The sequence below is a fragment of the Labeo rohita genome, chromosome 4, assembly GCF_022985175.1.
Source record: "Labeo rohita strain BAU-BD-2019 chromosome 4, IGBB_LRoh.1.0, whole genome shotgun sequence".
NCBI classification, from domain to species: domain Eukaryota; kingdom Metazoa; phylum Chordata; class Actinopteri; order Cypriniformes; family Cyprinidae; genus Labeo; species Labeo rohita.
Window position 1 is genome coordinate 24,232,497 of NC_066872.1, and position 13,380 is coordinate 24,245,876.

Below are 13,380 nucleotides of genomic sequence, written 5' to 3' on the forward strand. Positions count from 1 at the left end.
TTTTTTCACATCGAAGGACAACTGAGGGACTCAAACACAACTATTAAAAAAGGTTCAAACATTCACTGATGCTCCAGAAGGAAACGCGATGCATTAAGAGCCGGGGGGTGAAAACTTTGAACAAGATGTCCAAATTCTTCTTATTTCGTTGAAATATATATTTTTTTTCCATTTAGTACTGCCCTTCGGAAGCTACAGAAGATACTTGCATGTTTCCCAGAAGACAAAATAAGTACAATTTACCTTGATCTTCAAATTCAAAAAGTTTTCACCCCAGCTTTAAGTTATTTTTTGGTCTTGTGGATTATATGTAAACATCTTTTATGTAAAATATCTTACTCAGAACAGTACTAAATAAAAAATAACATGCATTTTGTATGATCTCTCTTATTTTGCTAAAATTATTCACATTTTCACAGATTCTGCAAGGGGTTCCCTAACTTTCGCATAAAACTGTACACACATTTCCGTCAGTCAGTCATAGTGCATCACGCAGTTACTATTGAATCCAATTGAGAAAACAGCCAGATTCAAGGGTTTACATGGCTGAAATTTTCCTGATGAACAAGATCCACATTACCACTTTCAATCAGACCAAAATTTTAGCCAGATTGCTTGAGGTGTTTATTAATCTGATTAGGAACGGATTCTAAGCGTCTCACCAACCAGCTTGAAATAGCACCTGTTTTGCCTGAAATCTCACCCTGAATATATATATCAAATCTTTGTGCATATATATATTTTACACAAGAGATGAAAACAAAGTGGAAAGGCAAATCATTTTTTAAGACGTGGTGACTCTTGAACCAAGAAACAGTGGGCAGATGTTTTCACATTTCTAAGCATGACTCAGCTCTTTCTTCTCACTTTCTAAACACATACAGCCACACACACACACACCTGAGATTGTCTTTTCTTTTTAAAGCCTGCCTGCGAAAGCGGGCATGTCTGCACGTCTTCCCGCTGGGGCCTCTGTTCCCATGACAACAGCACGACAAGCCAGCAAGGTCACAGGTAGCGGCAACACATGAAATCATTTGGAGACTACGTGCCAAAGGAAAGAAGGTCAGATGGAGAAATTCAAATAAAAAAGACAGTAATTAAGAAAAATTAACATGTGGGGTTCTAATTACTAGTGCATTTGTGTGTTCATTAACCTTCTTGTGTTGAGTGGGCGTTTCACAGCACCTGAAAGATGACCTTTAACTCTGTGTAATTGCTCTGTTTCAGTCTAACACCTGACCATATCATTACAAAAGACAAACTGTTTTACTGTAAGCTGGTCTTCTTGCAAAGCATTACAGACTGCATGGGCAATTGTTATTATAGAGTGCACTGCATTTGCACATTTATTTACATTACATAAGCCAAATTGGATTATTTTATTTTATTTTATTTTACTTTACATGTTTATTATTATTATTATTATGCTATCTCACGACCAATTCATACTTATTTTACGAGGTGGCTAATTTGTACAAATTCGTACGATCTCACTCATAAGAATTTGTACAATTTCAGTAACTGTTAGGTTTAGGGGCGGGGTTAGGTGTATATAATTCGTACAAATTCATACATATTGTGCAACTCATAAAATATGTATGTTATAGCTGAAAGCATATGAATTTGAGGTAGTTAAGTGAGGTCGTACAAATTCGTATGACTTAGTGACCTGATAAAATATGCATGAATTAACGTGAGATCAGGCTGATTATTATTATTATTATTGATTTATTATAGAGTTTAACCTTTCTGGTGCTGGATTCACTTTTTTATTTTCCGTAAATGTCATTTTTTTAGACAAATTAGCCCATTTTTGCTATTTAATTCTGCATATTTAGCTTGGATTTTATTTTACACTAATTTAATATAGAAATGTATTATAGAATTTAAGAGTTCTCTTCGGTTTGAGAATTGTTCAATAATTATTTACAAATACATTCTTTATTTTAAACTTATTTTCTTTTCACATGAAGAAAACGACAGGCTTGGATATTGGTAATTCCAATTCTTTTAAAGTTTTGTCTTCAGAACAATTTTAAGAAATAAGAAAATTATTCATGTTGTGGGGAATATCAAGTTAGAAAATGGGGGGGAAACAACACTTACAAAAAACAATTTGAGAACAAAATGATAACTGGTCCTAAACGAATATTACATAAAAACACTAAACAAACAAAAATGTATTAACATGGCTCATAAGAGTAATTTGTTTAGGAATCTACTACACTTGTGGTGCTGTAGATTTTAGATTTAATTTAAAAAAAAAAAAAAAAAAAAAAAAAAAAAAAACACAATTTGTTGTCAGCCTAAAATTATTTGTTACCCTGCTGCCTTAAAGTTTTAAGTTCAGTCAACTCAAATATGTTTAGTCAACTTAAAATATTAAGTTGTACTATGCGACAACTTAGATATTTGTGTTTGTTAAACTCAAGCTGAATAAACTTAATAAGCTGACTGAACTTAAAATTTTAAGGCAGCCGGTAACAAATTATTTTAAGTTGACTCAACAAATTGTTTTTTTTTTTTTACAGTGTAGTTAAGAGATATAGATTTTTATAATAACATGGTACTTTTTAACGAGTGTTAAAATTTTAAGAATCTGTTTTCAGTATGTGCCTCCTCAACTTCCTTTTTCAGGAATTACATCAACACAAGAAAGAAAACGGGACTTGTCATTTCATGAGGTCTTCAAAACGCATCTTCCTGGCATAATAGTACATGAGGATATAGTAACATATGACTTTTGTAACCAAAATGGTGTGAATTCTGTGCCGAGTGGTTGAACTAGCTTATCCTTTTTATTGTAGTATTCATTTAGGACCCAGTCTGGTTATACTAATAAATGAGTTGTTAATTTCCATAATTAACAACAATCTTTAAACCCAGCACTTTAAGTGAAGCAACTGTCAAAGACAGCAGGTACAAATGTGTGGGATTATAAATCAGTCTGTGCTAAAGCTAGGAGCTTTTGACATTAAATCTAATTACATTTTTCTGCCAATAACAGTGTTAAAACTGGTAACTGTGGAAAAGATCTGTTGAAATTTGTCAAGTCTAACTTTAAAACAGACTAAGAACCTCTACTGAATAGAGAACCAATCAGACAAATCCATGGGAATCACCTATTTTTAATATGCACTGACATTAGTGAGAGTTGAATGACTGATTATCTGTTCAGTTACTCAGATCATTATGCTGGAATGCGCAAACTAATTAGCATACTACATCTCATTAAAGCGTGCCTAAGTGCCAAGAGGAAGTGGAATTCAATTGAGAAAGTCAAGAATATGAGTACTGTCATGCTTCTCATCAGTAATGAAGTGAAGAACTTGTACATAATTTACAAGTTGAAAAGCAATACATTTCATTTTAAATGTGATCTCTTGAATACATAATATCCATAGGTATTTCTAGTCCTATCCATAAAGTATAGTTCAAGCAGGCAATCTGGAAGTGTAAATGAGTCTCTGTGGTGAATTTTCTTTTTTGTGGCAAAATATAAATTGAAATGCTGTTGTTCGTGTTTAAATTGGTTCATTTAAACTTGAAACATGGTATTTCAAAGTTAATTAGTAGTTTTTAGTGTGATCCTCAATACATCCCTTGAGTTTGTTTGGCTAATTTTATGATGCTTTTAACTACCAGTAAGAGAATACTACTACATGGTTCTGTGTAACACGTTTAACCATGTTTAAATCTTTCCCTCTAGAATCCCACAGATTTTTATCCAAATCTAGACAAAAATAAATAAATAAAAAACTGGTGCTGGTAATGAGATCATGCTGTTTTAGGTCAAGGCCTGCCTAATTTGTGCACTGTTTGCAAGTATGGGTATTAATAAACCAAAGTGTTAAATGGTGTTAACATCTTTTTCTCTCTCTCTTTCCAAAAAGAATTATGTGAGATTTTGCAGTGATGATAACATTTATATTTATGGGCAAAAGCTGCTAGTGACTTTAAATAAAAGACCTCACATGTGACTCCTGTCCCCTCGTATGCCATAATGGCTTTGCTGTGTGTTTTTATAGGAGGGCCGCAGCTGCTGCTTGTCATGGTGTGTTTTCTTGAAGCAAGTTTTCTATCTGCGATTCCCTTCTTCCTGGTCTTGACAGATATTAAACTAACAATACCTCTCACAGCAATCCCAGATCAAAGAGAAAAAAAAAAAGCTGCAGACAATGTATCAGCTGCAAACGGTCGAAAGAACATTATCTGAAGTATCTCTAAAGTGGAAATAAATAAATAAATAAATAAAGACATTTAATAAGAAGAATGGTTATACATAGTTATAACCAGGGTTGCCAGGTCTACATAACAAAACTGCCCAAATTGGTATGCCAAACTAACCTGATCATGGCTGAAACTAGCCCAACCACATTTTTGGGGAAAACGGCTAACAAAATTATATCAAACTTGCTTTATGCAGGGTCAAAACCTCCTTCCCGTGGTTCCATCTTGGTCGAAATTACATTTTGATGGCAGGGAGTTTGCTTGAACCCATTGTATCAATATAAAAGTAGCCCAGGTATGCAGGAAAACCGCAGACTTGGCAACACTGGTTATAATATACATGCTTAGTACAAACTGCAATGAGTGGAAAATAAAATGTAAGGAGAAAATATCCTATAATGAGGTCTTTTAAGACAACTGACAGGCACATTTTCATCGTTATGATTACCATATGAAGCAGAACTTCCCCACCAAGCAAACCCTGAATTCACTTTAATGAGACATTTCTTTCTTCTTCATGTTAAATAAAATGCACATTTGTTGGTGATTATTTGCTAGTGTGTTGTAAATTACTATTTCAAGACTGCAAGAAAAGCAGACACACAAACACAACAAGAAGCCGCTACTCTACGCCATTAACATGCAGAGACACCAAAGTTTCCCCTCAAAGCTGACTATGAATGATGAAACATGATGTTTATGGTGTGTAAAATGACTTAGCTGGAGATCTGAGATGTTTTTATGGCAATATTTTAAAAACTTAGTGTTTTTTTTTTCTTTCAAAATTCCTAACCCAAAACCAAAATGTCTGACTGTAGCTCCTACTCCAAATTTGTCATAGTATTTTAGATTGTTTTAACCTAACAATATCCTTTTTTATATCTTATAATCAGCTAACCTACAGACTCCCAGTGAAAACTCTATCTATCTATCTATCTATCTATCTATCTATCACACTAAAGAAAATCCTTCAGAAGTTCTGAGTTATTCTGTTTATGCATGTAAATATATATCATACAATAGTGCTGTTATTACATAGTAATAACTACATTATAACACATATGATGAAAGGGTGAATTATGAGTGCGCAGAAGATGGCATGAATGAATTGGTGCTTCTGAGCGCAGCGGTGTGATGAGGAGAGAAACGTGAACACTGACTCATTGACGAACAGTCAAAAGTGACAGACAACAGAAAACGAGAACTAATTTTTTCTCAAAGCAAACAACCAGCAACTCAAGGACTGCCGTCACTGCCCTGTCTGAAGTGGTTTGCTTCTCTGTACCCAAGAGGTCTTTGGATTAGGTTTTATTGGACATTCAGCACTCTTTCTGCAGGAACAGCTTCTTTATTTTGAATTCATTATTTCAGAATTAACATTTAGTAATCGGGTTTCGCTACCTTTTTAACTTTTTCTTGTTTTAACAACTTCTGTGTTACAGCCAGGGTGATGTTTTGGTTGTTCATAGTTTAAACAAAGCAGTAACCCTTTACAATACAGTTATATTAGTTAACATTAGTTAATGACAACAGTTAACATGGTAACACTTTACAATTTGTTAATATAAGTTAATGTATTAAAGGAGTAGTTCACTTCCAGAACAGAAATTTACAGATAATGTACTCACCCCATTCTCATCCAAGATGTTCATGTCTTTCTTTCTTCAGTCATAAAGAAATTTTGTTTTTTGAGGGAAACATTTCAGAAATTATCTCCATATAGTGGACTTCAATAGTGTCCGTGAGTTTGAATGTCCAAAATGCAGTTTAAATGTAACTTCAAAGGGCTCTAAACAATCCCAGCCAAGGAATAAGGGTCTTATCTAGTGAAACAATCAGTCATTTTCTAAAAAATGTTTTTAAATGTATATATAAATGTATATGTGTCAAAAAACTCCCATCTTATTTTCTCTTCCAACTTTAAAATCGTCCTATATTGCTGCAGAAGTACTGACCCAGTGTTTACAAAGTCCTTTACAAAAAGGTAAAACGGCGATGTAGGACTATTTTAAAGTTGGAGGAGAAAATGAGATGGGAGTTTTTCGACCTACCCTTACTGTATTGAGCCGGATTACACAGAGTACGCATGCGTATCGCAGAGCTAGACAAGACGAGCATTTGCGGTTAAAAATGGCAGATTGTTTCGCTAGATAAGACCCTTATTCCTTGGCTGGAATTGTTCATTTAAACTGCATTTGGACATTCAAAATCGCAGGCACCATTGAAGTCCACTATATGGAGATTCCTGAAATGTTTCCCTCAAAAACATTTTATTACTAAAGAAAGAAAGACATGAACATCTTGGATGACAATGAGGTGAGTACATTATCTGTAGTTTTTTGTTCTGGAAGTGATCTACTCCTTTAACTAACATGAATGAACAATACATTAATTACACTATTTATCTTTGTTAATGTTAGTTAAAAAATAGAGTCGCTAATTGTTTGTTCATGTTATTTCACAGTGCATTAACTAATGTTAACGAACCCAACTTGTGAGTTTAATAATGTATTGTATTAGTAAATGCTAAAATTAACATTAACTAAGATTAATTAAAAAATGCTGTAGAAGTATTGTCCATTCTTAGTTCACATTAACTAATGTAGTTAATCATTAATGTAGTTCATCACAAATCATAATCCTAACCCTAATGTTAACTAACAAACCTTATTGTAAAGTGTTTCCATTAACATGAAGTAATGAAAAAAAAACTTGTAAAACATTAATTAATCAGTTATTGATCATTTCAACATTTACTAATACATAATTAAAATCAAACTTTTACTATACATAATCTATCATAATTTAGCTTACTAATAATGAACAGTTGTATTTACAATACAAATAGCTCTGACTCTAAATTCTGATTGAATAATCCATGTTTGAAATGCTGTTAAATGCCAAGTTGTTATTAATCTGCCACGCTCACATATTGCTTGGAAACTGCAAGCAGCCTACAGGCTAATAAACTTTATTACTTGGCAGATAAATTCATTGCCATTATTATAATTATTATATATAACTATCAATTGATAATTGGTGTCTTTTAGGAGGGAATTGACAAACTGGTGCCTGCTCTTGTGCTCTGATTTTGTCTCGGAAAAAAAGTGCATAGTCTCTCATGGCTTATTTTTGAATTGAATATGAAGCAACCATTCAGTTTCGCCAACAAAATTAATTTCTAAGTGTCAGACCAGGTAGAAATTGCTTCTTAAGCTAATAATTTGCACAGCTGGAGTATTATTGTATTATTGAATCTTCTTTCTCAGCTAACACCCGTGAGTGGCCTAGGATTTGAAGCTCATACAAACACCTTCCAATGGATAAATGCCATGCTATTTCCTCCTCTGCAGTACACTCTTTCAAGACAAACCTAAGGGAGATGTGCGATTGCATTTTTCTTCTATCCTCCACTCTGGCAATCTTTCCGGGTCTAATTCAATAACTTCTGCCCTCTGTGGCGTTTACAGTGAGATTTAGAGGCGTCTCAGTAGCCGACTGCAGTATTCCAACCAACCTAACAATGGCCAGTGCTATGGGAGAGAAAGGCCATCATCAGTTTGCTTTAGTTGCTGTGCTCATCTCCTTTTTGATCCTTCTCTTTCAATACAACCTTTCCAAACACCCAAGATCCACAGAATATGGAGTATTTTCCTTAATGACTATTGATGCCCTTCTACCAATTCAAGCCAGGAATTAAAGGGTTATAAAGTTTTATAATAAACTTGATGAGCTATGTAATTAAACAATATGAAAATAGACAAATAATGATTAATCTGACAAGTTGAATACATAATAATGGTTTATAATACACACCATAACTGTGTCTAAACTATTGGTTCTAAATATATGCAAAGAGCTATGTGTGGAAAGACAGTTTGTCAAAAACTTTTACATTTTTGCTGTGTCACCCACTGTAAAATCTCAGTGTTTTTATATAACTATATATCAAACATTTATATTGTCAGTTTAGCAGATGCGTTTATCCAAAGCAACAGCTTCATACAGCAACTTTTTTATATGTGTATAAAGGGTTCTAATGCAGACATGATTACAAGATCCAAATTAATTTTCTTGCAGTTGTTTTTGGCTGTTGCTCTTAGTTTTGTACACTTTTTAAAAACACTTCAAGTGACTGAAAGGGACCAAGATGGGGATCTCTAGCTGACTGATTTGAGCATTCAGCACAAAGCAAGATACTTATCATGATACTTGTGTAAACATGGTTATGCTAACAGAATAGGGAATTACTCAGACCAAGGCTTTTTTTAGCCTTTGGCTAAGCCAGCTGAGCGGAACTTATGCCTACCGACAAACATGGCAGTTAAACACTGGATACATGTTTTTGTTTTGGCCTGATTTAGAGGGAAATCATATCGGTTTTTGCTCTGTCAAGGTCACAGCGTAGTGTGATAACGAAGACTGAATTTATTTGCCTTTGCAAGGCATGAAAAGACTCACAACCACTTCAAGACGGGTATAACTAGGGCAGCTGTGTTGCCTAGCACCATCAGAAACACAGTCTTTACTGTGGCAATGGAGTTTTTTGGTCAGAAGGCACCACCAACCCCCCCTACCTGGGTACACAGGCCTGAGAGTCAGACTCAGGGGCGTCTGGAGCAGGACAGCAGAACTGGTGTAGAACCGTCTGGTTCCTGTAAGAAAAGAGATAAAGAAATGGTCACACTACAGAGTAAAGTCTTTTTTCCCAAGCTAGCTCTTGCTTGTTATTAAATAGAATGAAAATGGGTCATTACAGAAGCAGTAAGGGACTGAACTACCAGAACTTCTGCCAATACCTCAATCCCCAATGAGACAATTAGGGCTGCCCCCTAATAGTCGACTAACCGTTAGTCAAGTAAAGAGGCTTGGACCAAATTCGACCAAAATTTTATTAGTCACAGAAAAAAAAAAGTCACACAGTCCATGACGGACAGATCGTTAACGGATGGTCTATGTGGTAATATAGTACATCGGGCAGGACATCCAAACGCTCACCTATCATTTATAGACCTCAAATACGGCTTTTCATCTGAAAGATATATGTAAGCTGAATAGTAGGGCTCTTAGCCTACTGCATGACAGATGGAGGTGTCAGTGCTGTCACTTGCTCCTAAAATATTCCGTAATTTTGGATCATACAGATAAAAGTAAAACATCTTTTGAATCTGTAAAGACTCTACATTTATTTGTATGCACTCACAATAACAATGAAACGTTGCGCTGCTCTAAAATAATCAAAGCAAACAGGATGTGCTTTATGCCTCTATGAACTTGTGCTCGAAACTTCAAAACTCTGTATACTTGCCTTACACACATGAAAAATATATCTATAGAGAGTGAAATGTCCACTTGCACATGAACCAACTCAAATAGAAAACAAATATTCTTAGATTATGTAATCCGTATGAAACGTGCATGCAGGTGCATCAAAACTGCGGAGATGACGAGTCACTTTCGCTGATTTCATCTCTTAAGCCAAAGACAAAGAAAGCGTTAGCTTATCAATACATTTTTAAAACGTTAATGCAGTCTCTTTGTTGTTTTTCTCAGACACATTCATAATTATGTTTGCTGGTGCGCTGTGGCAAGATTTTTGAGTGCTTGAGTGCTTATTAGGCTATGTAGGCAATTAAAGGCTCATTATAATTATTTACATGGTTTATTAATAAACGTGCAACTAATAATTCGACTAATGCTCAAAATGAACGAGGGCAGCCCCAGTGAAAATACTGTCAAACATAAACAATGTGCAATCTATTGTCGAGGTGCTTTAGATTTTCAATAAATATGATACCTTGGCTAATAATAATTACTAACAACTTTTATCCCTTTTCACAAAAACTATGATTACAGGGCAGATTATTAATTAATAAACACTTATTTTCATATAGTTTCTCAAAGAATAATACATTATGACCTATAAACACTTTTAAAGGGCTTTCCTGGTCAAGTAAATGTGCTCAGTAGCCCACCCGGTACAGCATTACACTTGCAATGTGAACAGCTTGAGTATGAGTCTTGTGAAAAATAAGTCACAATAAAAGAATTTAGAAGAAAAAGTATGCTAAAATGGCATGTTTGCTTTAGCAAATGTGTTTGTATCCCAGGTTTGCTTTTTGTTAACATTATCGGTTATGTTTAGGGAAGGGTTTAGTGCAGCAATATGTAAGACAACAAACTTAAAACATTGGCAGATTCATGTTCATCTCTTTTGAATACTCACATCTTTTCTACTGACTGGACAATTCATTTTGAAAGTGTAACATTCAAGGAGCACCATAATACAATTTCAGTCACGTAATACAATTCTAAGCCTAACTTACTGTCTATTGTGTAATTCGCATTTGTTACATGTTTTTGTAAAGGCCTGCTATTTACCAAGACTATTTTCAAATATTTAAATGGCTTTGCAAAATGTATTATTGTTTATGTCACTTTGTCTATTGCACATAACTGATACGTATCATCTGAAGCTCTAGTTAATTTAAAATGATTTTAGGTACTGACACAAAAACTAAATGCAAAATGATTATATTCAGTTTTAGAACATTGAATACAATGTAACATAATCTGGTTGCAGATTATACTTAGTGGTGTGCTTCTGTGACACAAATAGGTTAGAAGCTGACCTAGAACAGCTTTACACAGAAGGATGCCAGTGCATCTGTCTTTGCACTGTCACAGTTGACTGTCCTGTTTACTGTGTAGTGGAGTGTTAAATGAAGTCATCTATTTGTGGCAAATCACAGAGCGGCATAGCAAAGGCCACATATATCTGGCTTCATACATATAAATGACATAATTATAAACCAAACAGATGAGGTTGTAAGAGTTTATTGCGCTTTATCAAATGAACCTTTAGATGTGCATTTTGTTATTTTGCTCTGGTCACCAGACTTACTCTTACAACTTTTGACATGGATATAGCTGACCCATGGAAAAACTCCATGTAAAATAAAACAAGTTTTGGTTTCCTTGCTTTTTAATACTGTGTGTGAATACTTTTCAATTGAGGGACTCAAACACAACTATTAAAAAAGGTTTAAACATTCACTGATGCTTCAGAGGGAAACACGATGCATTAAGAGTCGGGGGGTGAAAACTTTTTGAATTTGAAGATCATGGTAAATTGTACTTAATTTGACTTCCGGGAAACATGCAAGTATCTTCTTGCATGTACTAAATGGAAAAAATATATATTTCAACAAAATAAGAAAAGTTTGGACATCTTCATCCAGTTCTAAAGTTTTCACCCCCTGGCTCTTAATGCATTGTGTTTCCTTCTGGAGCAGCAGTGAATGTTTCAACCTTTTTTAATAGTTGTGTTTAAGTCCCTCAATTGACCTCAGTGTGAAAAGATGGATCTCAAAATCATACAGTCACTGCTGGAAAGAGTTCAAATATGCAAAAGATGCTGAAAAGAATTTGCAGAACCTAAAGGATTTTTCTGAACAGTGCTCAGTTTAACTGTTCAGAGCAAACAAGGCACTCATGAACAACCATCACAAAAAAAAAAAAAAACAGCCGTAGCTCATCCAGGTAACCACACACCGTATTAAGAACCAAGGGTTCCCAAACTTTTGAAGTGGGTTATTTTAATAATTTCAGCTATTTTTTTTGACTTGTGCACTATATGTAAACATCTTTTATGTACAATATCTTACTTACTTTTATTTAGTACAGTACTAAATAAAAAAATGACATGCATTTTGTATGATCTCTCTCATTTTGTTAAAATTTTCACATTTTAACATATTCTGCAAGGGGTTCCCAAACATTCACATGCCCCTGTAGATGAAAAGACAGTTATTCTGAAATACAGATGTTAGCAGTGAAATCCCAACCTCAAAACCCCTTCAAGGACACCAGACTAGACAACCCTCTCACGGAGGACAATCGGCCATATCAATTCAAAAGCCACCTTACACCCCTCCTTCCTCTTCCTAATACAAAACACAAAGTGTCTGCCACTCAGACTGCTTTCTGCTTTAATCTCCAGATATGAGGGTGCCATCATAAATGACATGTCCATAAACACCACCGTATCCTCCACCACACCAAAGCTCCTTTTTTTCACACTCAATGCCACTGGTCCTCCAGTCCGTCAGAGCAAATAAAAGAGGATTTGGCACAAAGAGGGTAAGTAGTATTACTCAAGATGTCATATGGCTGAGTTAATAAAAGTTATGCTGTTATTTTAGCTCTACAGTTTTTGGACATGCAGGGGGCAGAAATCCCATTTGCTAAGACAGATCATCTCTCTTTCTACTTCAACCTCTATTTCAACCCTTTAACTCTTCTCTGCAATTACTTGAAGAGTAATTCAGAGTGATTCATCCTGGTCCCTCTTGGAGCAGTACTACTGGATTTAGTGTCAACTCAAGGACACGGCAGCAGGAGGCCATTAGAGAATGGAGCCATCTACCTACTAGACTAGAGTCCAGAAGGCCAGGAACTATACTGACATACGTAAAGTGTCATTTTTAATCTCTCGTTAATACACGTAAGTTTATTACTTCAGTTGAGTGTCGGTTTATTATGCCAGATGAGAAAATGTTTTTTTTATAAAATTGCATGATAAATAAACACATGAAATACGAAATTACCTCGATCATTAAACCATGCTACCATATCATTTGAATATAAACAACTGGCAATAATGCAGTCATTGGTTAACAAAATCTAATCCAAATTTTTGGCTGGATCAAACTGAATTGACTGTTGCAGAATTTAATTTCTAGGTTGCTTTGCTTTAACCTTTCTGTCCAGTTCATCCAGCTCCATAGGATTTAAGTCTGAAGACTCTACTGTCCATTCCATGATTTGAGGCCTTCAAGTCTTCTGAGGTAGTCTTGCTATAGCCTGGAGGTATGGTTTGGGTCATTGTCTTGCTTTAGGATGAATTCTGCACTAACTATGTCAGAGAGTATTCAATGGCAATGCAAAGTAATGTGCACGTCTTTTTGGTTCACAGTGTCAATCACTCTGTACAAGCTGCTGACTCTGGATCCAACAAAAACCCCAGACAATCCCACTTTCTCCAACATTTTTGACAGCTGGCATTACGAAATAAGGAATCATCTTATTTGGTGGCATACAAAAGCCACGTTGTCAGAACTTATTTTTCATAAGCAATTAGTCACA

At 34.9% G+C, this 13,380-nt stretch overlaps 1 protein-coding gene across 4 annotated transcripts in view; it reads right to left on the bottom strand.

Annotated features, from left to right (window-relative positions):
• Positions 1-13,380, bottom strand: part of iqsec3a (IQ motif and Sec7 domain ArfGEF 3a) — a 150,449-nt gene that overhangs the window by 107,304 nt on the left and 29,765 nt on the right. For all 4 annotated transcript variants that reach the window (XR_007827549.1, XM_051107361.1, XM_051107363.1 and 1 more), the window contains exon 2: positions 8,811-8,888. Coding sequence is in view for 2 of the 4 variants with exons in the window: in XM_051107361.1 (XP_050963318.1) it covers positions 8,811-8,888 (78 nt within the window). In the remaining 2 variants the exon portion in view is untranslated. The remainder of the gene's footprint in view (positions 1-8,810; positions 8,889-13,380) is intronic.